Genomic DNA, 27902 nt, shown 5'->3' with positions numbered 1-27902 from the left:
AAGTTTTTACTCCTTGTATTTTGTGACCTGTAACTTTCAAAATAAGCTGAAATCCTAGACATATTATGTACTCTGAAAATCAGAACAACTAATTGAATATTTTTTAAATTACTTTCCTTAAGCTGCACTTATTATGCACACGTTATTATTGCCTAAACTGTGGAAAAAAAACAATTTATTTCATTTTTTTTCATTTTTTTGGATTTTTTTTAATAATAAATAAGAATTTATATATGTATATGTCACATCAGATTAAAGCCCTTTTTGTCCTTTAAAAAACGATATATAACATGTGTTGGTGTAATAAATAGGAAAAATGCAAATAGAGGTTGAACACAAACAGCAAAAAATGCTTGTGTCCTTAAGGGTAAGTCCAGTTTTTGAAGCTGCGTCCTTAAGGGGTTAAAGGACCGCTATAGTGCCAGGAAAACAATCTCGTTTTCCTGGCACTATAGTGTTAATAGGTCCCCCCTCCCGCCGGGGGAGAAAGGGGTTAAAGGCTTACCGAGGGAGCCCGGCGCTGGGGACTCTCCTCCCTCTTCTGCCGAATGTGCGGCACGAGCCGCGCGCACATTCATTCAGTCCATAGGAAAGCATTCTCAATGCTTTCCTATTGACGCTGGCATCTTCTCACTGTAAAAATCAATGAGACAGCCACTAGAGGCTGGATTAACCCATATGTAAACATAGCAGTTTCTCTGAACCTGCCATGTTTACAGCAGGCAGGGTTAACCCTAGATGGACCTGGCACCCAGACCACTTCATTGAGCTGAAGTGGTCTGGGTGCCTAAAGTGGTCCTTTAAATTTCTGTGATCTGGGTGCAGTGTCCATGTTCCCTTAACCTTGCAATTTAAAACACTGCACTTGTAGAGAAACTGCAATGTTAATGTTGAAGTGTTAAGACTACCTCTAGTGCCTGTGTACCAGTCACTAGAGGTGCTTTCTGCAGTTTAATGGAGTTTGACCTGTTGAAACCCCCCATAGGAAAGCATTTATTTAACTCTTTCCTACGGGGGAAGGCCTAATGTGTGTGTGGCACTCCCTGTGCATGCGCTTAAAGTTTTCCTCCATCGGCTGACCTCCGTGGAGGAACCAAACCCAGCACTAAGGGATATCGGTGCTGGAGTCAGGTATGTGAAAAACATTTTTTTTTTTTTTTTTTTAAAACCCTTTACATCATGGGAGCATTGGGGGATGTTGGCAGGGCAGAGGGTTCCTGTAGTGTGTAGGAATACATATCTGTATTCCTAACACTATAGTGTTCCTTTAATTAAGCTGTTATTTTACTTCTCGCACTAAAACACATCATATTCTCACCACTGTTTACAGGAAACCAAAATGCTTATTAGTTTAAAGGGATGTGACTTGATTATGTATAATTTTGTTATGCAAAATGGTATGGTGAAGGAAACCTATATGTAAAAATATAAATAAATTAACTTTTTTTTTCTTTCTTTTTTTCCCCCCATATACACCAACTGGATCATTCACTTTGCACCTTTCCAGAAAGTAAGTCACATTATGAACTTTATCTTGTGTTGCATGCTGATAAATATACTGTGAGGTAATATAGCGTGTGTGTGTGTGGTGTGCATATATTTCTATGTCTTTGTCTATATATAGTCAAAATAAGTTTGGCTAGTGTTTTGATGTATATATTTATCTGCTCTATTATCTGTAATTTATTATTTAAATCATTTTGTGTATGCAGCCTTAGCCACAAATCACCTGACTGTGACTTTTCCTCTATGGGAACAAATGTAAAATTTTCCCTTCGTATAGTGGCAGTACTTACAAGCTCCCCCTTCTTAAAATTTAATTGCTGTGCTCCGCCTGCTGCCTCCATATAATCTGCAAGCCAGAGTCTCATACCAGTTCTTCTTGTCCCGGCAACGGGACGGACAGGTTCCCCACAGTGCAGGTGGTGAGTGCCCGATAGCTCCCCGGCGGGAACTGAGCGGCAATAGTACTTCTGGTTTCACGTTCAGGAACGCGACCGGGTACTTGCTATTTGTGGCATTTCTGTGAGTTCTCGGGCGGTCCTCCTTCATTGATCGTTACGCATGCGAACAGCGGTGGAATGCACGCCCGGCAGGCGTTGCGTTCCACCAAACACAGAATCGTGCTACTGAGCATGCGCAAAACGGTGTTTGGCGCCAAATTAAAAATTTGGACTTATAAAACTGTGCAGAACCTTCCTGACCCCAAGGGTGGGTGTACAGTCCTGGTTCTCCGTGTCACCAGCCCTCCTACACGGATCTTAGGTGATTTGAGGTGAGATTTAACTCTTTAAACTCTCCTTTTCACCTATCATTATGCATGCTCCTAGAATTATTTTATGCTAGTGTTTTTTTCCACAGATATGTCCAGTCCTATATCTCCGGATAAGACAGATAAAGACAAGATGTTGGCATCTGTTCCGAAAAAAGCCACAAGCAAATCTAAGCACTTATGTTGTCTGGAATGTGCTGTACCTCTACCTGACGGATGTCACAAACAGACATGCAATCAGTGCTCAACGGAATTGCTTGAAAAAGCCAAGCAGACTGATATGGCATCCTTCCTGGGCTGGTTTCAGGAAAATTTGTCCCAGACCTTTGAATCTTTTAAAGATGCTGTGAAGAAAGAACCGGCTATTCAAGAGAAACTGCCTAAAAAACGTAGGAGGAATAGATCTCCTTCTGTGTCTGACGTCTCTTCAGGAGAATGCTCTTTTTCTTCATCTTCGGATATTTCCAGCCTGGCTTCAAGTGTGGAGGAGGGCTTTCCACCAGAAGAGCTGAAGAAATGTATTAAAGAAGTGACGACGGCTGTACAAGAAACTGAACCTACCAAGGGTAAGGTTAAAGGTTTCCCAATGTCTCCTAAAATCTTGGATCTCCTTCATAGAGAATGGAAGAATCCTGAAAGACGTGCGTTTATTTCAAAGCATTTTAAACTGCTGTTCAAGCTAGTCTGAAGAAAAATGGGAAGATCTTCCTAAAGTGGATATTCAGATTGCCCAGCTGTCAAAGAAAACCACTATACCCTTTGGAGAAGTCTCAGGTCTTAAAGACCCAATGGACAAACGAGCCGAAACTTCATGTAGAAGAATATTCCAGGCCGCAGGATATCAGTGCAGAGCTGAAATTGCAGGTTCAGCGGTTCTCAGAGCGTTTGGCTACAAGCCCTGGAAGATTCCCTTATGGGAAAATCCGATACAGATCCTTCCCATCTCATGTTCCTACTGAAACCGCCTTCGGTTCTTCGCCCACGAATGGAAAAAGAGTACTTCAAATGGGTGGATTATAAGAACCGTTTCAGAAGGTTACAGAATAAAGTTTTCGTCAAGACCACGTCCATCCTTCCTACTGTCAAGCTATCCTTCAAGGGTAAAAACAGAGGCACTCCTAACAGAAGCTCTTCTTCTTTTAAGAAAAGATGTGGTAGAGAAGGTACCCAAACGTTGTGAATTTCAGGGAGTTTACTCACGCCTTTTCCTGGTTCAAAAACCAGAAGGATCCTTTCGGCCGATCCTAGACCTGAAACAAGTCAACACCTGCATACCGTACCATAAGTTCCGTATGGAAAGTATTCTGTCTGTAACGCACATTTTACAAAAGGGAGATTACATGGCAAAGTTAGATTTAAAAGATGCTTATCTCCATGTACCGGTTTCAGAATCTTCCCGGAAGTTTCTCATATTTGCGGTTCTAACAAGAAAGCGAAGGATTCTCCATTTGCAATTCAAGGCTCTTCCCTTTGGCCTGTCCTCAGCTCCTCGAGTTTTTACAAAGATCCTGGCACCCATAGCAGTAGTTTTACGTCTGAAAGGTATCTCGATTGTTCCATACCTGGACGATTGGTTCCTGAAAGCCCAATCAAGTCAACGGCTAAAACTTAATCTCAAGATTGCGATGAAGGTTTTAAAAGATCATCACGGTTGGATCCTGAACCTGGAAAAATCCAAGTTGACTCCGTCACTGAGTCTAGAATTCTTGGGTCTTCGGGTAGAATCACAGTCCCTCTCTCTTTTTCTACCAATAGAGAAACAAATGAGGATTTTAAAAGCCGTGTCAAAGCTGCAAAAAAACCTAAGTTCAATCAGGAATGCTATGAGGTTACTAGGCCTCCTCACTTCTGCAATCCCAGCAGTAGCCTGGGCAAAGGGGGAATCAAAACCATTACAATGGGACATTCTTTCCCAATGGACACGAAAACAGGAAGATCTAGACTCTGCCTTCCACCTATCCGAAGGGGTGAAAAGACAACTTAACTGGTGGAAAGACAGAAGCAACATCTCAAAGGGCCTATCGTTTGCACAGAAACAGTGGATTACGATAACCACAAATGCCTCCCAGACGGGTTGGGGCACCCATCTAGGTTCTCAGTTCCATCAAGGTCTTTGGAACAGAGAAGAGGCATGCACTTCCTCAAATTTCAGGGAATTAAAAGCGGTTTGGAAGGCACTGGTTTCCTTCAGTTCAGTCATCACCAATCAGACAGTGAGGATTCAGTCGGACAACGCCTCTACAGTGGCTTATTTGAATCACCAAGGAGGCACAAAGGTGAAAGCTCTACAAGATCTCTGCTACCGCATTATGTCTTGGGCCCAAGCGAATCTTCTCGCAATATCAGTTACCCATATCAGAGGGTCTCTAAACATTATTGCAGACGACCTCAGCAGAAGCCATTGGTCTCAGGCAGACTGGGCGCTATCAAACCAAGTTTTCTTGGAGCTGCTTTCTCGCTTTGGCAGGCCAGAGATAGATTTGTTGGTCACAAGGAGAAACAGAAAAGTACAAAGATTTGCCTCTCTCCGTACAGGAGATTACCCAGATGTCCTAGACGGTCTATCGATCCATTGGAACTTCAACATGGCTTATGTTTTCCCTCCTATCGCTCTTATACCACGGATTGTTCAGAAAATAAGATGGGAGAAGGCAAGAATTTTGGCAGTCCTGCCCTTCTGGCCGAACAGAAGTTGGTTTTCAGAAGTGGAAAACATGACCATCTCACGTTGGCCTCTCCCAGTCTCTTCTCACATATTAGAGAATGTGACTCTTCCCGTAGAAACCCTGGAGATGTTTCACCTGACTGCATGGTTGCTGCAAGGATGATCCTTCAAGGTCATGGTCTTTCTGACATTTATGTGACGTTTTGCTGTCTTCTGTCCGCTTGTCCACTTCGAAAATCTATTTCAGGGTTTGGATGAAGTTCAGAACCTGGTGTTCACTTCGAGGTTCGGATCCTGCCAAACCCTCAGTCCCGGAAATTCTTTCTTTTTTTGCAAGATGGATTTGAAGCCGGCCTAGGGGTATCTACGCTCAAAGGCCAGATTTCAGATCTAAGTCACTTCCTGGTTCGTGACATTGCCTCAAACCTGCTTGTACGAAGATTTTTCTGTCATATGGTGGCAGTCACATATGGGTTTTGCTCCTCCCTGTGGACAAGACTTTTAACAAGCTTAATTAAAAAAGGATCCTCCCCCTTTGGGTATAAAGGCTCAGACCGCAAAACCTACCCCAGTCTTCTTTCTTGTCCCGATAGGGATGGACAGGACTTCGTCGTTGGTGAGACACACAGGTTGCTGTCTGGGGGATCCGGTCCGAGAGCTGCCCGGGTGGTAAGCTGAGTGGCCCATGCTCCGTTTTCTTAATCGTTACGGAGCATACTGAGGTCTGTAATTTATGCCGAGAAAGTTTCCGGCAAATACTTCCGGGAGGCGGAGCTTGCTCTGAGCAAGCGCACAGCGGTGGAACGCACGCCCGGGTGGTGTTTGCGTTCCACCTGAGCTTCCGGGTGCGCAAAGACGCATGCGCAAACGGAAGCTTAAAGAGATATTGCAAAAAAAAAAACAAAAAAAAAAACCGCGAAAATTTGATTTAAAAGCTGTGCTAGTACCCACTGACAGCATGGTGCAGATCAGAAGAGGTACGCCGTGTCACCTGCCCCCCCACACGGCTCAGAGGTATTTTGAGGTGAGATTTACAGAAAATAGATCTTTACTTTGAAATACTTTCTGAAGGAGAAAATACTTTCTAAGGAGTATCCGTTTAATTTTTTTTACAGATATGTCTAGTCCACCTGAGATGGATAAAGAGAAACTAACTCCCACGCCTAGAAAGGCTACGGTGAAATCCAAACATATTGTTTGCAGCGAATGTGCAACTCCCCTCCCAGACGGGTCTAGGAAGAAAATATGCAGTTTGTGTACTGCAAACTCGTTGGAAAGAGAGAAGCAAAAGGATATGCAATCTTTCCTATCCTGGTTCCAGGAGAGTTTGTCCCAGACCTTGGACACGATTAAGGATTCTAAGAGGGTAGAAGCCCCCAGTCAACGAAAGATCAATAAAAGAAAAAGAGATTCCTCTTCTGGATCATCTTCAGGGGAATGTTCTTCTTCTGTCGAATCAGAGGATTCGGGTTCCTCATCCAGTGAACCAGTGGGTTTTCCATCAGAGGCAATCCGTAAATTTGTTAAAGAAGTGAATCTGACCATCCTACCTCAGGGAGCAGAAAATCCTAAGAGAGGTTTTTTTGTTCAACAGAGCCTAGTTGATTCTATTTTCAGGGAATGGAAAAACCCGGAAAAACGTGCCTTTATTTCCAGACACTTCAAGGACATCTTTAAGCTGGCTAGCGACGTTATGTGGGAAGATCTCCCAAAAGTTGATGTTCAGGTGGCACAGATTGCCAAGAGAACCACGATCCCTATTGGAGAAACTGCAGCATTAAAAAATCCCATGGATAAGAGCCGAAACCTCGTGTAGACGAGCTTATCAGACAGCCGGTTTCCAATGTAAAGCCCTTCTGGCAGGGGCAGCAGCAGCCAGAGCGAATGAAGTTTGGCTAAATCTAGTACAGGAAAATTTTTCATCTGGCCAGGTGGTTGATCTTAGTCACATGTTTCAGAACATGCATTTAGCGAATGAATTCCTTTTGGATATGTCAGTAGAAGTGATAAAATTGGCCTCCAGGATCATGGGTTTGACTTCGGTGGCAAGACGTGCCCTATGGTTGAAGTCTTGGTCGGCAGATACGGCATCCAAGGCAGTCCTTTGTGAACTTCCTCTGGAAAAGGCTAAATTGTTCGGCGCTCCCTTAGAGGAAATCATACGTCAGATGTCTGAAACCAAGAAGGCACTTCCTCAGGATCGAAAAATCTCCTGGAGAGCAGGCTACAGGAATTATCAATCCAGGGGTAGACGACCCTTTCAGGAAAGACCACACTATTTTCAAAGAAAAGAAAAGAACCGAAAATTTGAACAGAGTAACGAAGTCAAGAGAAGCTTCAGAGACAAAGGGAAGCGTTTTTTGACGCCAGAGGTGTAGGAGGACGACTCCAATATTTTTTACCGACATGGGAACAGACCACAAAGGATCCTTGGGTTCTAAGGATTATCCGAAAGGGACACAAGATTGTTTTTCTGGAAAAGCCAAGATCAAGGTTTCTACTTTCATCCTACCAGTCCAGAAAGAAATCTCGAGCTCTAGATTGTCAGACCAGGCTGCTTCTTCACAAAAGTGTAATAGAAAGAGTGCCACAGAAACAGGAATTTCGAGGAGTCTATTCAAGACTGTTTCTCGTTCCAAAACCGGACCACTCATTTCGGCCCATTCTGGATCTGAAGAGGATAAATCAGTTTATCCCTTATCACAGATTCCGTATGGAATCAATCGCATCAGTTTTTCCCCTATTGCAAAACGGAGACGTTATGGTAAAAATCGACTTAAAGGATGCCTATCTTCATGTTCCGATAGCCCCTACTTCAAGGAAATATCTAAGATTTGCAATAAGAAGAAGAAGTCACAGGGGGAGGATCCTCCGTGCATTTCCAGTTCAGGGCTCTACCTTTTGGTCTTTCCTCCGCTCCAAGGATCTTTACCAAAATCCTGTCTCCTCTAACTGCTCGTTTAAGGGAAAAGGGTGTTTCAATTGTCCCATATTTAGACGACTGGCTACTGGTGGCACATACCGAAGATCAACTGCACAAGGATCTGCAGATCACTATAAAGTTTCTTCAGGACCATGGTTGGATTTTGAATCTAAAAAAATCAGTTTGCATTCCAACAAGAGTAATAGTTTCTCGGGTTCAAGATCGATTCAACCACCATGTCAATTTTTCTGCCCAGACGGAAGAGAATAAAGATCCGAAGATCGATTTCCAACCTCCAGAGAATGAAAAGTTGTTCATTCAGAGAGGCCATGAGTGTGTTAGGGCTTCTTACGGCCACTTTTCCCGCAGTCAAATGGGCAAGATCAAAGGTCAGACCTTTACAGTGGAACATCCTGACGTCTTGGTCAAAGAAGGAGGAAGATCTAGACGAAAGATTCCTACTGTCCCCTCAGGTGAAAGAACAGCTAGATTGGTGGATAACCTCAGAGTGCCTGTTAAAAGGCTTGTCCTTTCTACCAAAGGTCTGGCTGATAGTCACCACAGACGCTTCAAACTCAGGTTGGGGAGCCCACTTGGGTTCCACCATGTTCCAAGGAAAATGGTCTTCCAAAGAAGCAGAGGAATCCACAAATTTCAAAGAATTGTTGGCGGTTCTGTATGCTCTTCATCACCTCAGACCTTGGTTACTTCAAAGAGCGGTCAAGATACAGTCAGACAATCGTACGGTAGTCTCTTATATCAATCGACAGGGAGGAACCAGAGCGAGAAGGCTTTACAGTCTTTGTACAGCCGTTATAGAATGGGCACAGAGAAATCTGGAAGACATTACGGCGGTCTACATAAGAGGCAGCGACAATGTTATAGCCGACGATTTGAGCAGGGGAAAGTGGGACCAAAAGGAATGGTCGCTAAACCCGGACGTATTCAGAATCCTAGCTGGGAAATTCGACGTACCAGAAGTAGATTTGATGGCAAGAAGATCAAACAAGAAAGTTTACCACTTCGCCTCCCTATTCAGAACGGATCAACCCAGTTGGATAGACGCTCTATCAATAAGGTGGGATTTTCAGCTGGCTTACATCTTCCCACCTCTGCCCCTGATCCCAAAGGTTCTCCTCAAGATACGAACAGACAGGGCAAGGATATTGGCAATAATCCCTTATTGGCCAAACAGAGTCTGGTTTGCCGCCCTAAAAGAGATGACCATCAGCTATTGGGAACTTCCCATGTCAGCTCATCTCATTGTGAACAGGAACCTACCCTTGAAAGTTCTAGAGATGTTCAGATTGACGGCTTGGCTACTGCAAGGCTGATCCTTCGAAGCAAGGGATTGCAGGATGAGAGAATAGCTGTCTTACTCCGCGCCACTAGAGTATCGACTTCTAGGATATACTGTAGAATTTGGTCCAAGTTCCTGCACTGGTGTAGGGATCACCGGTTCCCGATCTTACAACCATCAATTGATAACATTCTTCAGTTTTTGCAAGAAGGCTTTGACGCTGGCCTGGGAGTCTCTACTCTCAAGGTCCAAATATCAGCTTTGAATTTTTTTCTTCTAAAGGATCTGGCAGCAAATGTTTTTATCAGAAGGTTTTTTAGGTCTATCAGCCTCAGGAGGCCTCCTAAACGATCAGTGTTTCCATCATGGGACTTAGCCCTAGTCCTTCAAGCCCTTAGTGCTACCCCGTTTGAACCTTTGGAGGAAGTTCCTTTAAAAATTTTATCTCTTAAGGTTTTGTTTCTGGTGGCCATCACCTCAGCCAAAAGAGTGGGAGAACTTCACGCCCTATCCTCTTCAGACGAATTCACTATTTTCCATGAGGACAAGGCGGTTCTTTACCCGAGACCTTCTTTTCTGCCTAAGGTTTTATCTTCAAAGAATGTGAATCAACCTATTATTTTACCTTCCTTTTTTACTGCGCCCTCATCCCTTCAAGAACACAGATGGCAAAAATTGGACGTAAGAAGAGCGTTACGTATATATTTAAACAGAACAAAGGAATTCAGAGTGTCGGATCACCTGTTTGTTAATTTTCAGGGTCACTTAAAGGGTAAGGTATCTTCCCGTGGTACTTTATCTCGTTGGCTTATTCAGGCTATCGATTTGGCATATTCTTCCTCAGGTCTTCAGTCGCCTGCTGCTATCAAGGCCCATTCTACTCGAGCTATGGCTACCTCATGGGCAGAAAGGGCACTTGCATCTCCAGAAATCATTTGCAAGGCAGCATGCTGGTCATCTTACAACACCTTTATCAAGCACTACCGGCTAGACATTTTCTCTGCCTCTGAAGCTGCCTTTGGGCGTAAGGTGTTACAAGCCGTCGTGGCTTAGGTCCCGCCCAGAGGGATTCTTGCTATATCCCATATGTGACTGCCACCATATGACAGAAAAAACAGAAATTTTTACTTACCGTAAATTCTTTTTTTCTTAATATGGTGGCAGTATTATAACCCTCCCTCTTTATTAAAGTAATTTTGCATTGGATATTGGATTTGTCTGGTTTTCTTTACTTGTCACGTACTGGGGTAGGTTTTGCGGTCTGAGCCTTTATACCCAAAGGGGGAGGATCCTTTTTTAATTAAGCTTGTTAAAAGTCTTGTCCACAGGGAGGAGCAAAACCCATATGTGACTGCCACCATATTAAGAAAAAAAGAATTTACGGTAAGTAAAAATTTCTGTTTTCTTAAGTCCATACGGCTGAAGAGGCCTCCCAAGTTAGAACCTTTCCCTACCTGGGATCTGTCTCTGGTGCTTCAAGCCCTTTGTGAACCACCGTTTGAACCATTACTGGAGGTTCCTATCAAGCGGCTTACCTTCAAGACGGCTTTCCTGGTGGCTATCACTTCTGCTAGAAGAGTAGGTGAGATCCAAGCTCTCTCTTCCTCTCCGGAATTCACCACAAGACAAAGTGGTCCTGCACACCAAGCCTTCTTTTTTGCCTAAGGTTATCTCAAGTGCTGCTATTAACCAACCTATTGTCCTGCCGGCTTTTTGTCAATCTCCTACATCAGATCTGGAAAGAAAGTGGCATCTCCTAGATGTTAGAAGATCCCTGGAGATCTATCTTCAGAAGACTCAGGGGTTTAGATCCTCAGATGATCTATTTGTATACTTTCAAGGCACTAACAGGGGTTGTGCTGTCTCCGGACCCTCTTTCGCCAGATGGCTGACAAATACCTTCAGGTTGGCTTATCAATCCAAAGGGATTACCCTTAGATTCCCGTTAAAGGCTCATTCCACTAGGGCTATGGCGACCTCCTGGGCTGGAAAAGCAGCCACCTCACCTGAAGACATCTGCAAAGCTGCTACTTGATCTTCCTTACATACCTTTATCAAGCATTATAGGCTGGACGTATTCTCATCATCTGAAGCTGCTTTTGGGCGTAAGGTGCTGTAAGCTGTAGCCTGCTGAGTTCCCACCCTTTGTTTTGTGCAGGGATCTTGCTATATCCCACTTGTAAGTACTGCCACTATACGAAGGGAAAAACAGTAATTTTACTTACCGTAAATTCCTTTTTTCTTAGTATAGTGGCAGTACTGGCTTTCCCTCCTCTTTCATATAGATTAAATTACTTTGCATTATTCAGTCTCCGTTTGGTTCTTTTGTATTACTGGTATGAGACTCTGGCTTGCAGATTATATGGAGGCAGCAGGCGGAGCACAGCAATTAAATTTTAAGAAGGGGGAGCTTCTTGTCCAGAACCATAAGGAACATCCCACTTGTAAGTACTGCCACTATACTAAGAAAAAAGGAATTTACGGTAAGTAAAATTACTGTTTTATTACTGTACAGTGTGTTTACTCTTAGAAGTTATCTCCTGCTTTGGTAATTTAACTTTTATCACACAAAGGAAGCTGATGTATGGTCTAGCAAGCAACTAACAGAGCAGAAGATAAGAAATAGTTAAATAAACACACTGTGCAATAAAGGATGTTAAAGAAACATAATAGCATTTGGAATACAAACAAGTATTCCAAACACTATAGTGTTTCCCTACCTATTTAGGTGTTGTCTCCCTTCTCCCCAATGAGGATTTAAAAGGTGAGTTAACTTACCTTTACTCCCTCGTCATGCTGATCTCTCTGTGGTTGGTCCGCCTACCCTGGTGGAATCATCAAGATTCATGAACCATAGAGAAGTATTGGGAGGCTAGTGAGCATGCATGGCTATTTACAGCACTGCGTCAAGCAAATCTTTAGGCGTAGCATTTGATTAAAAAACAAGTTTGACTAGTTCCTCACAGGGGAAACACCTCTAGTGGCTATCAGGAAAACGGACACTAGAGTTTCTTAGAAACTGCAATGTTTTACATCACATGGTAAAACTAAAAGGCCGCTGCACACATACCACTTAATTGAGATGAAGTGGTCTGGGTGACTCTAGTGGTCCTTTAAAAAAATAAATATAGTTTTAGGAAGTGAGTAGGAAACATTTCAGTCACATCAAGGGGAGGTGTAGTTAGAACTGCAATCTACAAACCAAAACCAATTAATTAAGCTTTATTAGAGTGTCCCTCTAAGCTAGACTGTGCCCATTATTCAGTTTTACAAACATGTTTGTTTCTTGAATTCACTACTAACTATGCACTCACATCACCAATGCTTAATGCCCCTACTATCCCTAGTCTGAGTGCAATATTTAGAGATGTGATGTACAGGAGATTCTATAACTATACTTCTTGTGTATTTGGGTTCCTTAGCCAGGGTAGGGACACACAAGCAACAACATTATAACAAAGATATTATTATTGATGTGTTTATTATTTTCCTTCTGAACATTAAGCTTTTAAAACAAATGTGCTTTGTTGCCACGGATATTAAATGAATACTATTTAAATATTTCAGTTTACATTGGTATGTTATATATTAATAATATATGCACTTTATATTTATTGGAAACTGTTTAACACTTTAGGTGCTGGAAAATGTAAACGCTGTTTGTTTCACTCCTTTCCACTCAAATGGGTCAAATTCATCCATTGGTACATTAATTTGTATCACAGTCCCTGATGTGTTTGCGCTTTGTAAGTGTAATGTGATTACTCTCCGCTCCTAGGATTCTATTCTGATGACATTTCATCATATTGGAAATGAAGAGTGTAAATGAAATGCTTAACAAAATGAAATTGTTCTTCTAGTTCAAGACAGATTTTCTTCCCCTTTCCTCATTGCCTACTGTGAAATCATGTTTACAGGATAACAACACCTTCTGCGGTTTACCTTAACAAGTAAATGCCACATGTCTTTTTGGTTGTCAAAACCACTAAGAGGCATGAGTGGCAATGAAATGTTTCTGTTTATTCAGTTTGATTTGTCGTTAGTGTATAGCTGTAAATCAGCTGTTTGTATGTATTCCAAATACTATTGAGACAATGGAGCCATAAGTTTAATTTTGAGCCTAATGACGTTTAGAGAAGATCCTGGTTTTTGGTTGTATTTTTATGTTGGCGAAGAATCAAGTAGCATTTTCCTTGTTTGTATATGTGTGTAATTTTTATTAAAGGTACACAATCTTTATATACTTAAGTGTCACCTGTCAGTACTTGTCTTTACAATTATTAATCACTATTTTGTCATTCTGCCTTTAGTAGTGTTTATTGGAAGGTTATTGTTATCTTTCTTATTTTACTCTTCTCGTGTGTGTTTCCTTAACTTGTTTGTGACTTTTCTTTGTTTGCTGCCCACCCTGGCCTTTTGGTTAGTTCATTAATCCCACTCATGGTTTTCTCTGTATACACCTGGTTATCACTAAATTAACAAAATGCATTTTGTTCATCATTTATTTTAAATGAGTATTTTATTTTATTTAGTAATGAGTAAATGGTATTTTTTTTTTCTGGGTACATTCTCAAATTTAAGGTGGAAAATACTCATAGCCTTCCCTCTTTTAACAGTATCTAGGCATCCCCCACCTTGGGAACGTGACAGCAACACAATCATATTTTTCTGGATGCTCAATGTCCCCTTAACAAGAGACACTCAAAGCATAACAACTATGCTCGTTGCTTAGGTTTTGATGCATGGATGCCACCTGTGCCTGTCTCCTTGCACATCATTGCCTAGAATTCCTGGGATTTTTGGAAAATACTAGTTGTGTAATATACATACTGGCGCTCAGAATTTTGGGGGTAACCAGATTTTTTTTTAAAAAAATTTCTTCTCAGTGAAAACATACATGCAGTGAGTTTGAATAGGAAATATAATCATTAACAAGTTAGAAATAATGAATTTTAAGTGCCCTTTATACTTTGCTTTCATCCTCGCCGTTTCACTGTCGACATTGGTGTTTTGCGGGTACTAAGCTACCAGTTGAAGACCTGTGAGGTGTCTGTTTCTCAAACAAAACCCTCAAATGTATTTGTCCTCTTGCTCAATTGTTCACATGGGCCTCCCACTCATCTTTCTATCCAGTTTGCGCTATTCTGTTAAGGGAGTAATACACAGCATTGCATGTGATCTTCAGTTTCTTGCCAATATCTCACATGGAACAGCCTTCATTTCTCAGACCAAGAATGGACTGATTAGTTTCAGACTAAAGTTCTTTGTTTCTGGCCATCTTGACCCCAAACTTTTAAACACTAGTATAGTTCTCTAAATGTATCCTAACAAAAATATCAAAGGCACTATACACTCATTCAAATGTGCAAAAACTGGTGCTACCAGGCCAGGGGCTAGCACAAATGCAAAACAGTAGATTTCAAGTAGAAAGAAAGAAAGTCTAGGCACTCCAATGCTCTAAGAAAGTATCTAGCAGCATTTCAACCCAAATGGGTCTTTCTCAAGCTAACACACACACAGACCATAGTGAACAATTTATAGTCCATATAAGTGATGTGCACAATAAAACAATCAACATTAATTGAATTAATAAAACAATTAAGGTAAGGTACTCACTGAGTGTCCATATGGATCAAATGTGCTTATCATAAGCAGCCAGAGTAATGGCTGCCAAGAGAAAGGTAACATGTAATAGGAAAATGATATAACAATAATATAAAGAGAATATTAAACAGGCGCCAGGGTACAGCACATCACGCAACATCTAAAGTCACGATGTATCCTGGCGTTCCTTGTCATTACTAAGCCATGTTATCTAGGATTGCCACTAGCGTATAAAATACATGTTCAAGAAGTCGGAAAATCAAGGAATGCAGTGTATCTGCACATGCAATAAATAAGTTTGACTGTTAGCTCTGTTCTACTAACTCAATAGACTTCAGATGAGGATCGGGCTAAGAGGAATGAAGTTTTGCAGCATTGGCCATTGGTATGTTCCATATGTTCCTTATTGCTAAAGGAGTTTATAAATTATGACATCATGGCTTACTTCACTTTCCAAAATTCAGTTAAAAAAAATTCTCTTCCTCTATCTTACTTTTAACAGTTCAAGTATTCAGCATTGAATTGAAATATTATGAATGTTTTTTAGCTGATTAACGCAAGTTAGTTAATTTTACAATAAGTAATGGTTGTTAGATTGTTTCTGCTTTCCCTGTCAATTCAGAGCTACTACACACAGTGAGGTTACAATGAGATATCGGCAAAAGTGGTCCTTCATTTGTATCCATTTGTGATCTCCAACTGAATAAAGTGAATCAGCTTCACTCAAAGGTGGGCTATTCATTGTATTCCACATTATTTGAGAATTAAATAATTCAATTATGAAACTGGATATCTTTCACAGACAGGTAAAACAATGAACAGATTTGTATTGTTGAACAATAGCATTAAATATAAGTAATAGAGGTTACGGTATGTTGCGCGTTGAAAAACCCTGCTACTTCTGGAGAGGAGAATATTTTCTTTAAAGAATTTGGTCATGGTGTCAGATGATTTTTCATGTGTTTATCTGGAGCAACAAATTACACTTGGTGGATATTTTATTAATGGATTAATCTAAACACCTTCATCACTTTTCAGTAGGAAACGCTACGCATACAGATACAGTGAACTTTTCTGTCAGTGTAAACCCATCTTCAGAAGTGTCATTAGCAGCAACAATAACAAGAGCTGGATTGTGTAATTTGCAAATTCCTTTAATTAAATCAGAGCATGAACACAAATTATAGATGATTTTCAGTACTATTCTGTGGTCTTATTTCCAGAAATGCAATAGTTCCCCTTTAATTGTATAAATCTACCTCACTGCTAAATAGCCCCCAGCCTCCTCTTTCTAATTACCGATATAATGTTTGTCTTGTAGCAGGGAAATGTAGTTAGTTTGGCTGCATATTGGCTGAGCTATTTTCAAATGAATATCTATATACAAATGAGATCTTTTTGCAAAGCGAAGTGATCCATTTGGCTGAGAATACGGTGAACCACAACAGAATTTTAACAGCTGAATGCAGTATACCGTAATTCAGCCAAATACAATCAGTTGAATTTGCAAAAGAAAAAGAAAAGAAAGAAAGCTGTGACCAGACCCAGGAGACTTTGAAAAAGGTGAGTAAATCACATTTTTTTTAACTGGTCCTGACACTTTAGTGTACCTAAGATTTAATAAAATATCATTAAAAGTGACAGGTCCCCCTTAATATAAGCAGTAATGTAAAGAGTGTCTATATGAACACTTTTTTTAAGTGTTCTTCAAGTGGCAGAGTCTATCTTTCTAAACCAAATCCCCTCTGCGTGGTTGATGTGAGTGTATGACACAGCACTAAAACCATAAATGATAAACTATGATGTATTCTTGCAGTACAGAACTTGACGATAATAAAATGAAAGGTAATGTATAGTTATCCAACTAAAGTATTTGCAATTTTGCTGCTAGAGAAAGCAATTTATTTTTTATTTTAAACAATAGCATCAAGAATTTTCCATTTAGAAAACAAATTACATAATTTATATTCATATTGATAAAAAAAAATGTCTAAGGTTTGCAGCGGAAATAAACATCTGTATACTTATTTACCAACATATTAAATGTGATTACAACAGAACAATATAATTTAATACATTGCACAGATAACAGCATTTCTTTCTTTGGATTTAAAAAGCTAGACATTTCTTTCCACAAGTTATCTACTATAATAGTTTAAACAAGCAATCCCAGTTGTAATGAGGCCTTCAGCTACACTTCACTTATAGTGAAAGGTCTTTCCTTTGATGAATGGGTAACCTCGAGTCTCGAGTCAACTGTGGCTCTAGAAACAAATATGTATCTCCATGTGCTTGTACACCGTAATCACGTTCCATTTGATTATTTTCTGGAAAGCCATTTGAATAGTCTAGTCTTTGCTTAATCAATTCATTTGCTTACTGCCCCCGTCGCCATTCGATTAACGGTTACTAGTACCATAATGTTGAACAGTTTTTCACTACTGACCTTTGTAATATGTGGAAAATGAAAATACTTTCTATAGTACTTGCTGCATACTAATTCTTGCTGGTTTCTCCATATATTTTTTTCTATGATAAAGCATAAATTTTAATCAGCATTGACTGCATCTTTTGCTGTACGGTCATGGAGACCTTTTGTACCCTATTTAACTATAGGCATGGGTTATGTGAAGTGACATAAAATATAACTAAATCCTACATTTTCTTATTAAATTATTACTGGACCTTTTACAAATTATATGAAAGCAAAATGCTCAAAATATTTTTGAACTTTATACACTTGTACAAAACCTATAACTCTCTCCAATAGACCTGGGACCAGAAGGTCTGCTCTTGGATATCAGGAATAAGTAACCCATGTGTCTTTTGGGCTTGATCAGCTATCTCAACAACACCCCCCTGGCTGGTATTCTGCCCTTCCCTTTTGTCACATACACTCCTACTAAGGATGTCAGAGATATAGATCTTCACCTATCTCTTTAGGCACCCTGAATAATTCACACCCACTTGCACCACTGTCTTGGACATTTTCTGTCCCGTTTCCGGTTGCATCTCAATTTGGAATTCTAGTTCCCTTAATGTGGACAGGCACCTTGTGGCTGTATGCCTTTCGCAGATCAGGATATAACTCAAGCCACTATTTCCACTCGGTCTTATGGGGAGCCTCAAGAAATGCCATGTGCCGATAGCACCACTGCCAGTAGAACCAAGATGCCAGATGTGATTGGGACAGCTTAGAGGCTCGCTTAGAGATTTGTATGGCGGGGGCACTGTTGGTTCCGCAAATCCATTCCTATACTCTCTAGCTGGCTCTAGAAGTGCCGACTATGGAGTTTCTATAGCAGCCACAGCACATGCACTGTGGTTGCTATGCTTTAGGAGGGCAGAGGGGCCTCCTTTGGAAGATTTCTTTCTGCTCTTCCTTTTTAGTTAATGCTTTGGCAGGCTGAGGCATTGAATGACACCTGGGAGAAAAGCGTATATTTAAATAAGCTTTTCTCCTAATTTCCTAAACTGCTAGCACAATGTAGAGAGAAAATGTTATGCTCAGTCTAGTGAGCGTACGTTGTTTGGGGCAAGACAGATGAAAACATTAAAAATATATATATATATATTATTTTCCAAGTGATCAAGCCACCATTACTGTAGATTTTAAGTCATGAGGGTAAGAGATAACATTCACATTAGTGATTTTAATAAAATCCTGATTTTTCCCTCTGTCAAGGTTTGAAAAAAAAAAAAAAAAAGCATTCAATTCATGACAGCAGAGGCTCATATTATGTTAGCTTAATTCTGATCTATAATTAATTTAACTGCACGGCCAGTAAGCTTAAAACAGAACATTTCTAGTGGGCAATTAGCCGCTTTAAAGATTTCCTGCAATCCCACCCTCGAGAGAAATGATTTTGAAGCCATAACCCCACAGGAAAAATTGCTCTAAACTTGAAATATCAATACCTACAGGACTCATAATCCATCTCGTTTACACAGCAAAAGTAATAGAAGACCCAAGAATGTGTTGATATCATATCACAATTTTTTTTTTTACGTTCTTTTTTGTACGTTCTTTTTTGTACGTTCTTTTAGGGATACAAGACTATTTGAATTTGCTTTTGTTCTCTTAAAGATCTTGGCTTAATAGTTCTGTAAAATAAATCACAGTAATGCTTGTGTTATGACTTACCACAGTTCCATTAAGCTCACCAACATACCTCCACCTCCATTGTGGCCTCTCCTCCACGCTGTTTGAGTATCTCCCAGTGTTTTTTTTTTATATATCTATATATATTCTTTAATTTTGTTGTGCTGAAGAGTACAGATTGCCTTGCAACACAATAATTATCATGGCAGAGAAACAGGCTAGGTACTAGGGATCGACCGATATTGATTTTTTCGAGCCGATACCGATATTCTGTGAACTTTCAGTCCGATAGCCGATATAATTTGCCGATATTCTGTACATTTACCATTTTGGAAAATAAAAACTATTACTAAAGGTAAATGCACAAAATATACATGCCACGTGTAGTGGATGCAGTGTGTTTAGACAGGGGAGCTGTGTGTGTTTGTGTAGTGTGTGTGTTGTGGATGCAGTGTGTGTTTGTGTAGTGTGTGTGTTGTGGATGCAGTGTGTGTTTGGGTAGTGTGTGTGTTGTGGATGCAGTGTGTGTTTGGGTAGTGTGTGTGTTGTGGATGCAGTGTGTGTTTGGGTAGTGTGCATTATATATACACACACTATACAAACACACTGAATTATATACACACACTGCATTATATACACAGTGTGTTTGTGTAGTGTATGTGTATATAATGGAGTGTGTGTGTGAGGGGGCATTTTATATTAAATTTTTTTTTTTTTTTTATATTTCATTATTATTTATTTTTGTTTTCCCCCCTCCCTGTTTGTTGCCTGGCCAGGGAGGGGGGCTGTGGCATTCCCTGGTGGTCCAGTGGCATTGGCTGAGCTGTGGGGGGGCAGGCAGCAAGCGTTTACTCACCTCCCAGCAGCTCCTCCAGCTCCCCAGTGTAAGTCTCGCGGCCAGCGGGTCTCGCGAGAGTTACACTGGGGAGCTGGAGGAGCTGCGGGAGGTGAGTAAACGCTTGCTGCCCGCCCCCCAGGACTGCCGGGCTTGTAATGAGCCTGGCGGTCCTAGGAGGTATTATCGGCAATATCGGTGTCTATATTGGCCGATACCGATATTGCCGAAAATACCAAATATCGGCCGATTATATAGGTAAAACCGATAATCGGTCGATCCCTACTAGGTACGTATTGATACACTTCAGTGGAGTAACTAGGATAGTTAATCATTAATAACGTAACACTGTGTTACACAAGATAGGCACGCTTGAGTATTCAACTAGAGAATAAACCATCCTAGGTAGGATCAAAAGGAAGCGTCCATTTTGCAATATAGAAGGTTATCACGGGGGGGGGGGGGTCTGTGTTTATAGTTAGTCCATGCAGAGAAAGTAAAATAGTTTTTCATTAAACTTGTGGAGGTATGGTGCTGAAGAATCCAGTTGTGGAAAATTGGCTTTCACACAATACTACTAGCACACTTAAATACACCTATGGAACACGGAGGCGCTAAACACAGAGCCCAAAATGATGTAGTCTGATGTGAGGCATTGGAGTAATTGAGGAATTTTAGCCAAATGGATTGTATGATGACCTGGCAAGCACTGAATAAAATCGGCTCCTGGGCTAAGTATCAATTGCAGATTTCAGTTGGTATGATCCTGGGATGTCTGTGGATGGGTAAAATTTAAGCATTGCCATTTCTTGCTTTATAGAGATTGAAATGATTTTAGGATTTTTGGAGGGTTTCGGTCTGGGGTGTATATGCACCATTTAGAAAATCCTGTTCTAGAAAATTGAATATTTCACATAAAAATGATGTATGTAAAAGTCAGAAATAATGTCTCAAAGTTTTATGTTTCACAAAATGTGTGTAAATACAGAAACGGAACATCGAAAAGAAAAAAAAAAAACGCTATGGTGATTCTTGTAGAGTGCAAGTAAAGGAGGAACAACTCCTTTATTTCATTATTTGGAGGTAGTACAAGGATATCCCTATCACTTTACCTATAATGTGTGACTGATAGGGGAACTGTCCAAAATTTTATTTAGTAAAGTGCATAATTGAAAATCAGAATGAAAATTAACTTGTAACTACCTGTATGTGGGTAATTGTTGTTTTTTTTTTTTTTCATTATTATTATTATTATACTTTCTCTCTTCTACTATGCTCCCTCCCCACCCCCCTTCTATGTTACTACTTATTGCCAAATTTTGGCTCCTTTTTTTTTTTTCCCCTACCCTCTCCTTACAGGCAGTGAGAGATTTGTATGCTTCACGTTCAGACCTTTCACGTGGTATGCAGTTGCACTTCCACTATTTATGGCAGGCAAGTGGTCCCCTCTACGAGGAGGCACGAGATTGTAAACGTACATTCAGCATAAGAGCTGTTCTTCTGCCTTACTATGTACCTTTTGAGAACACTATCTTTTGTCCTGCAACTATGTAAACATTACTGACTAAATAAAGATTGTCAACAAAAAAATAAATAGCTTGTCACAATACTTTATCTGAAATACAATTTAAAGCTTACCCAATGTTGTTTTTGTGTTGTCATTATTATTATGTATTCTATAATTGGCGTAACTTTATTCAGAAAAGACTACAAAGCACCTTGACTGTTTTAATTGGAATTGAAAAATTTAATTGAAATTTTCTTCTGGGTAAAGCATACTATAAAAGGAATCTCCAGTGTAAAATGAATTATATAGACAACGAGAAAAAACAAATTATGCAATGATTTAACCAATGGTGGTAAAGCTACTCCTGACTCACCGATATTCACTGTCAATAGTCCTCAGAGTTATAAAACAAGAAAATCTGATTTAGAAGGATAATGAAACAGGACCGATACCAACAAACAAAATACTCATGAAACCTTAAGGTTCTCTACACTTCATACCCTGGATTGACCTTTTTAGAATTTCCATGTGTTCCTTCAATACTTTAGGGAATTTGACTGCTTTGATTATAGCAGGCTATTAACATGGTGATCTAGATCTGGGGTGTAAATATATAGAATAGTCGTCAAGGCTGAACTGAAGGTAACCTATCAGGACTTCAATTCACAACTACACTGGTAACAAAACAAGTTTGTGTATCCCACGTTGGGGCATTGGGCATTTTATGTTTATTTTCACTTTATTTAAACATTGAGAAGCTTCTACAGCAGGGGTAAGTGCTTTAATTATGCTGCTATCCAGTGCCTCCACCATGTAATTATGTAACATTGAGTACTGGAACTGGAACCCGTCCATGATTTTAATATGGGTAATTGTGTGCCTTGAAGACTTTTTGAGGCTGGGGTTTTTAAAGGTGATTATCATTTAACTAGGAATGCCATTTACCAGTATGAGTGTCCTATTTAAAGTTTTTGGCTTTTTATTTTAGAACTGGGGTTGTTGCAGTATATTCTGTTTCAGTTCCACAATGCTGCTCTATGAGTAGCATTTTTATTGGTCACTACCAAGCACAAAGAAGGAAAAAAGTGCCCGACAAAACAGGGCAGATGAGCTTAGCAGCAGAAAAAAATGTTACAGCTGTGATAATATAGGCACTTAAGCAGTTAAAAAGGAGTTGATAAAAACAAGATATTAAAAATATGTGCTAGTGTGCTAATACAAATTGTATTAAGAAAGATATGAATTTAGTAACCTACAATTTCCCTTTAATGACAAAATGCTGTTAATGAAAAACAATTAAAATTACATCACTTTTGTTCTTTTAATTGTATTATGTAATTTATTTGCTAAGATTTTGAAACATTATATAGATCACGGGAGTTTTGTACTCTATGTAGTAGCCTTGCGCATTTCACTTTACACTTTTTACACTTTATACTACTTGTCCCATAATTTGACAGAGTGACTTCTAATTCTGATTCCACTCTGTCAATTGATCAAGTCTGCAAAACAAGATTTTCATCCACCATCCTGATGGGAACGTTTGGAAGCATGTTAGATTGATTGCTTTACTCTTTGCAAGATTGTCAGGCATCATCGTTTGGCAGATAAAAATAAATAAATAATTACCTCTGTAAACAACTGTCCCTGTAGAGGAATCATTCACATTTCAAATGAGTTTCTTCCCTGTTCTATATTTTTGTAATGGAGTTGCCGTAATCTGCATATTATTGTAAATTTACATTTTCAGTTATTACCTGGTGAGAGCAAGCACATAAAAAGGTTACATATAAAGTGACATTAATAAACGCAGTGCCAAGATTTCCTCAGTGCTGCTGCTTGCGCCCCGTGACCTTTTTCAGCGCTGTAGTTGATGATGACTCCTTATAGAGGAGCATTGGAGACTGATGAGTTTGCATTGTAAGCATCCAAATACTTGTCATGGGGAAGCATTGAATAAAATGATTTTTTTTTTTAATCAGCCTCAATGCTAAATTGACTGAGTTCTACTCTTCAGAACTGCAATGTTTTACATTGCATGGTTAAAACTACAGTGCCTCTGCACCCAGACCACTAAATTGCGATGAAGTAGACTGGGTGACTTCTAAGATGTATTAACACTCTTTTAACTTAACTCTGATAGTTTAACATACCTATACATCTCCCTCATTAATTTATAACTCTGTAGACATCAGGTTTGCTGTGTTTCTGCAGATGGAATTCACGTAGATCGTGTTCACATGTCATAGTTCCTGCACGAGTAAGAAGGTTAACATGTGGACAGGATCGTTAAAGGATCAAATGTCTGCACCACTTACCCAGATGTCCTATCCTACCCTTATACATGCTCACAGTTTTCTTTAATTAATTTGTACTTTTTACTTTATCTGTTTTCCTTTCCTTCACTTTCTATTCTTTAGGTTGGGTTTAAGTTGTTATGGCTGTCAGAGAAGACCACATACTACTTTGGTTCATTAACCCCTTAAGGACACTTGACATGTGTGACATGTCAGGTTTGCTTTTTATTCCAGAAGTTTGGTCCTTAAGGAATTTTAAACCACAATTATGGAGATTATGTTTCATTCATGATGTTGACTATAACCCCAAATTAACTTATTGAAAACATCCCCAGTAGCTCATACTGGGATTTCTTGGCAATTCTAATGTTTATTTGAAGTACATATCAGTAGAAAGCTTTAATAGCCAATAAAAGAATGTACTCTCAGATATTAAGAGTGATGTTTTATGTGACACAGTTGTGCGTATAGTGGTTATTTATGGAGAAGACAAAGTCATCACATAGTGTGTGTGTGTGTATGTGTGTATGTATATATATATATATATATATATATATATATATATATATATATATATATATACACATACACACAGGGTGGGAAAAATTCAGACAGGTAAATAACTTATATGTTAGTAGTTCCATTTTTTTTTTTTTTTTTTTTTTTTTTTGGTGCAGGTACATATTATAAGGGAGTCTTAGGGAGATTCGTCATGGGTAATTCCACGAAGGAACAACAAGTGAAATTAGTGGCTATTTATTTTCAAAATGGCAGGTCTATTTTGGCGCAAAGAGCTTACCGCTGCCATATTCACCCAACCTTTCAGCTCCGGATTACTTCCTGTAGGGAAATCAGAAGGTGCTTTTAAAAAAAACAAAACAAAATAAATACATTTCTTTGCCTATAAGACTTTTTTGTAAAGCTGATCCCCTTTACAGATGTTGGACCAGTATCTCATATTTTAGCAGAGTCTGTGTAATTTGAGTGTTAATCAAGTTGCGCAGTAAACAAAGTCTTTTACCATTTATATAGTGCTAACACGCTGGAGAATATTACCCTGATTTATAATATGAGACATGAACTTCAAAACCCTATTTCTACGTTTTCTAAATGTTTTTAAGTACAATGCGTTAAAGACATCCTGGGGAGTGGTATGACGAACATATACACAAATCATTTTGGTGGTCCTATTACTAGAAAACATGGATTTTTGGGATTTACGTAAAAGTGCCAAAAATATTATTTTGACTTCTTTGCCTTATCATTTTAGAAAGACAGCACAGTAGTTGTTGACAGGTTTGCTGAACAGCAAAATTTAAATAAATAAGAGATTTGCAGAAGGAAATTTTACAAAAGAAGAATCTGCATTACTGTATTTATATACTTAACCAAATTATATCACATATCACTTGTGCCAGAACTCTGTACAATAAACAGTTATGAAATGTATTTTTCATCTTTTATTTTTCAAGAAATATTAATTACAATGCATAGGGGAATTCACTCATGTGTTGTCTATTTTGGTTATTACATGTTTCTCTCATGACTAATTATTATATTAATACAAATGGTTAATGTGATGATGTTACCACTGTGCAATTAAAATAGTTGTTGATGGGATTGTCTGTTTCACTGATTTTCTGTTGCTTGCATGTATAATGTTAACTTTAACTTTTTTTTTTCTATCCATCCATTCTTTAGAAAAACTAGCTACTTTTGCACATTCTCTTTGTTAAGATTCTGCCTGCAGCTTCAAATACTTGTGTCTGACAGCAACTTAATTTTGACTCCTGATAAAGAATTTCACCTCCCCCAAGGCAGAAACATAACCACTTGTAACTTAAGTCTGTCCTTCCGGGGCCTTTTCTTACCATTCTGCTATTTCCTTTCATCCTATGGGACACAACTCCCCTTGAACTTGGCTCATTTACTTCTGATCATTCATGTGAATCAGTCACAATGTCTGCAGCCTTTTTAAAACCACATATTTCCTGTGTTATTTACCTGCTGAATTTACTTAAATATTTGTGTACTACGGTTTCTAAAGTAACTTGATTTTTTTTTTGTTTTTATTTTTTCGGATGGGGTGTGTGTGGGGGATGGTGATCCCTTTCTTAAAAAGTATAATTATAATGTATAGACCTTTTCTTTCTTTACCCTGAAGCCCATGTAGCAGATGCATTTGATTTGGTTTGCCAATGCTAGTCATGTATTGTAATGTAGATGCTTTCAGGCTCGGGAGAACTTCCGAAAAAAAAAAATGAGCAGAAAAAGAAAAAAAAACAAAACAAAACAGGATGAGACAGCATTGCAAGTGGTACTTGAGCTCACGTGTTTTACACCCATTTTCATGCATTTTTGTTTCCTGTTGTTATCTTGCATTGTAGTGGCACTTCTCCGTTGGCTTGTCTAAATGCAATGCTTCATACTAACACACGTGTGGGTGATGGAACCTTCTTCAAAATCCCTGGGAAGTCAGGACTCTACGCTCTTAAAGTAAGTTGCATTCTATGCCTTTTTTCCCCTTTACTTTTTGATTATGTATATGCTTGTTATATGTTGATATGTTTGTGCTTGAGGTAAGAAGATGGAATTGAGAATCTCATATTTTGCCAACTTGTCACTGTTCATAATTACAAAGAATATTAAGTTACATTAGAAGAACACCGATTTCCATGTTCATTTGTGAAAAGGCATAATTGCAAGCCCTATATTAATAATTATCTGGTCATAATAAAAATTGATCTGCAGTTATGTTTTTACATAGATGAAGAAACTACATTCTTCCCTCCTCAAACCTCATTTTTTTTTTTTAAAACATACAGCTCATTCAATTTATTCCAGATGAACCTTTTTGAATATGCAATTCATTTGCTACTTTAAAATTACAATTTTCGTAAACTTACCTCTATTTTGCTTTTATGTGCAAATCCATGTGCTCAGGGCTGAAATGGTTAATTTAACCCAGCCAATCAGTGGCAACATTTGCCTAGTGATCTAATGTTATAAATGCATAAATCAACATTTGTGCCAGGCTAGTGGGTCCACTGTGTGAATGTTTATACGGAATTTCAGAAAATAAACTAGTTAGAGAAATTATAAATCATAAACCTTCAGTGATATAACAAAAACAAAAACAAAAAATATTTAAAAAAGAATTTTCTTTTTTATCTTCCCTAAGAAAGGTCATTTTTTCCCCCCTCCCTAAAGGCTTTGGAAAAACAACCCCGATATCCACATATATGTATTGACCAACAGAAAAATGTTTAATAAATGAGGGCAGTGTAACAGGCCTTCCCACTGATGGTGAACTGAAGTTTGGTGTTGTCAATATTAATGCAAAGGACCGGAGTATCCCTTTTGCAAATGAGTGTAGTGGGTGGGCACATGAAGCTGTTCTACTCCTTGACATATTCCACACCCCAGCAGGCATAGAGTGTGGGGAAATGAGGGATCCCAAGGCTTCCACCTGGTTAATGGGTAGTTTACTGGATCCTCAATATTTATATTTTTCTAATAATTATTTCATAACTCTCTCCAAAAACACATTTGGTAAGAGGAATGGGGAGCCACACAGATGCCCCCACTACTATATCGCTTTAGTTGTTGTTCTCCTTCTTATGAAAACAGATGATGGTAGGAACATGCAATGGACAAACCACAGCCAAGGAGGGGACTCTGCACAGGCATGACTTAAAGGGCAGGTTCATTGGATGGGGCACAGAGATAAAGGCTCTTGTTTGTGCCCAATCCAATGTACCTGCCCTTCACCTCAAGCCTGTGCACAGTCCTCTTCTATGCTGTGGTTATACTCCTCCTTGTCACACAGGAAAGGGTCTCTTTCCTGTAGGGCATCTACATTTTCTTTTCAAATATTTTTTATTAAACAGATTTTTTTCAAGTTGATAAAAAAACGTATTCAACATTCACAAAAAAAATCAAGTTACACAAACCAAGCTTAATTATTCAATAAAATTACGGTCAAGCATATGAAGTACCGTATCTCTGTTATTTTTGTTGCAAAATGCTTTTTGATTTTTTATGTTATGCCATGTTCAAGACTACTTGATTCATTGTATTTCCATTAAATTGTCAGAATTATCCCCTGTTGTATTTTTTGTTTTTTTGTTTTACTAATGATCATTATTATAAAACATAGCTTTGCATTTGGAGAATAGGCACCTACATTTTCTGTGTATTTATGTTGTCTTGTTTCTACCACACATCACTTCTTTCATTGAAGTCCAAAGAGCTCCTACTTTCTATTTTAACCCATCACTTTCTTCAGAGATGGGGAACAGTCACTGCATCACTGCTTATTTTTTGTTTATTAGGGGATCCTAGTGACCTCTGCATACTTATATATATTTTCATGGCAGGCAGCCATATGGAGAGTT

The 27902-nt window shown here is 39.2% G+C and overlaps 1 protein-coding gene across 1 annotated transcript in view; it reads left to right on the top strand.

The window, feature by feature from the left end:
• Nucleotides 1-27902, top strand: part of ASXL3 (ASXL transcriptional regulator 3) — a 184632-nt gene that overhangs the window by 87373 nt on the left and 69357 nt on the right. Inside the window, exon 4 of the mRNA XM_063451432.1 lies at nucleotides 25893-26001. Within this exon, the coding sequence (XP_063307502.1) occupies nucleotides 25893-26001 (109 nt within the window). The remainder of the gene's footprint in view (nucleotides 1-25892; nucleotides 26002-27902) is intronic.

This window comes from Pelobates fuscus, chromosome 4 (genome assembly GCF_036172605.1).
Source record: "Pelobates fuscus isolate aPelFus1 chromosome 4, aPelFus1.pri, whole genome shotgun sequence".
Lineage (NCBI taxonomy): Eukaryota > Metazoa > Chordata > Amphibia > Anura > Pelobatidae > Pelobates > Pelobates fuscus.
The sequence above is the reverse complement of the archived record's forward strand: the minus strand, read 5'-3'. Positions and strand labels throughout refer to the sequence as shown.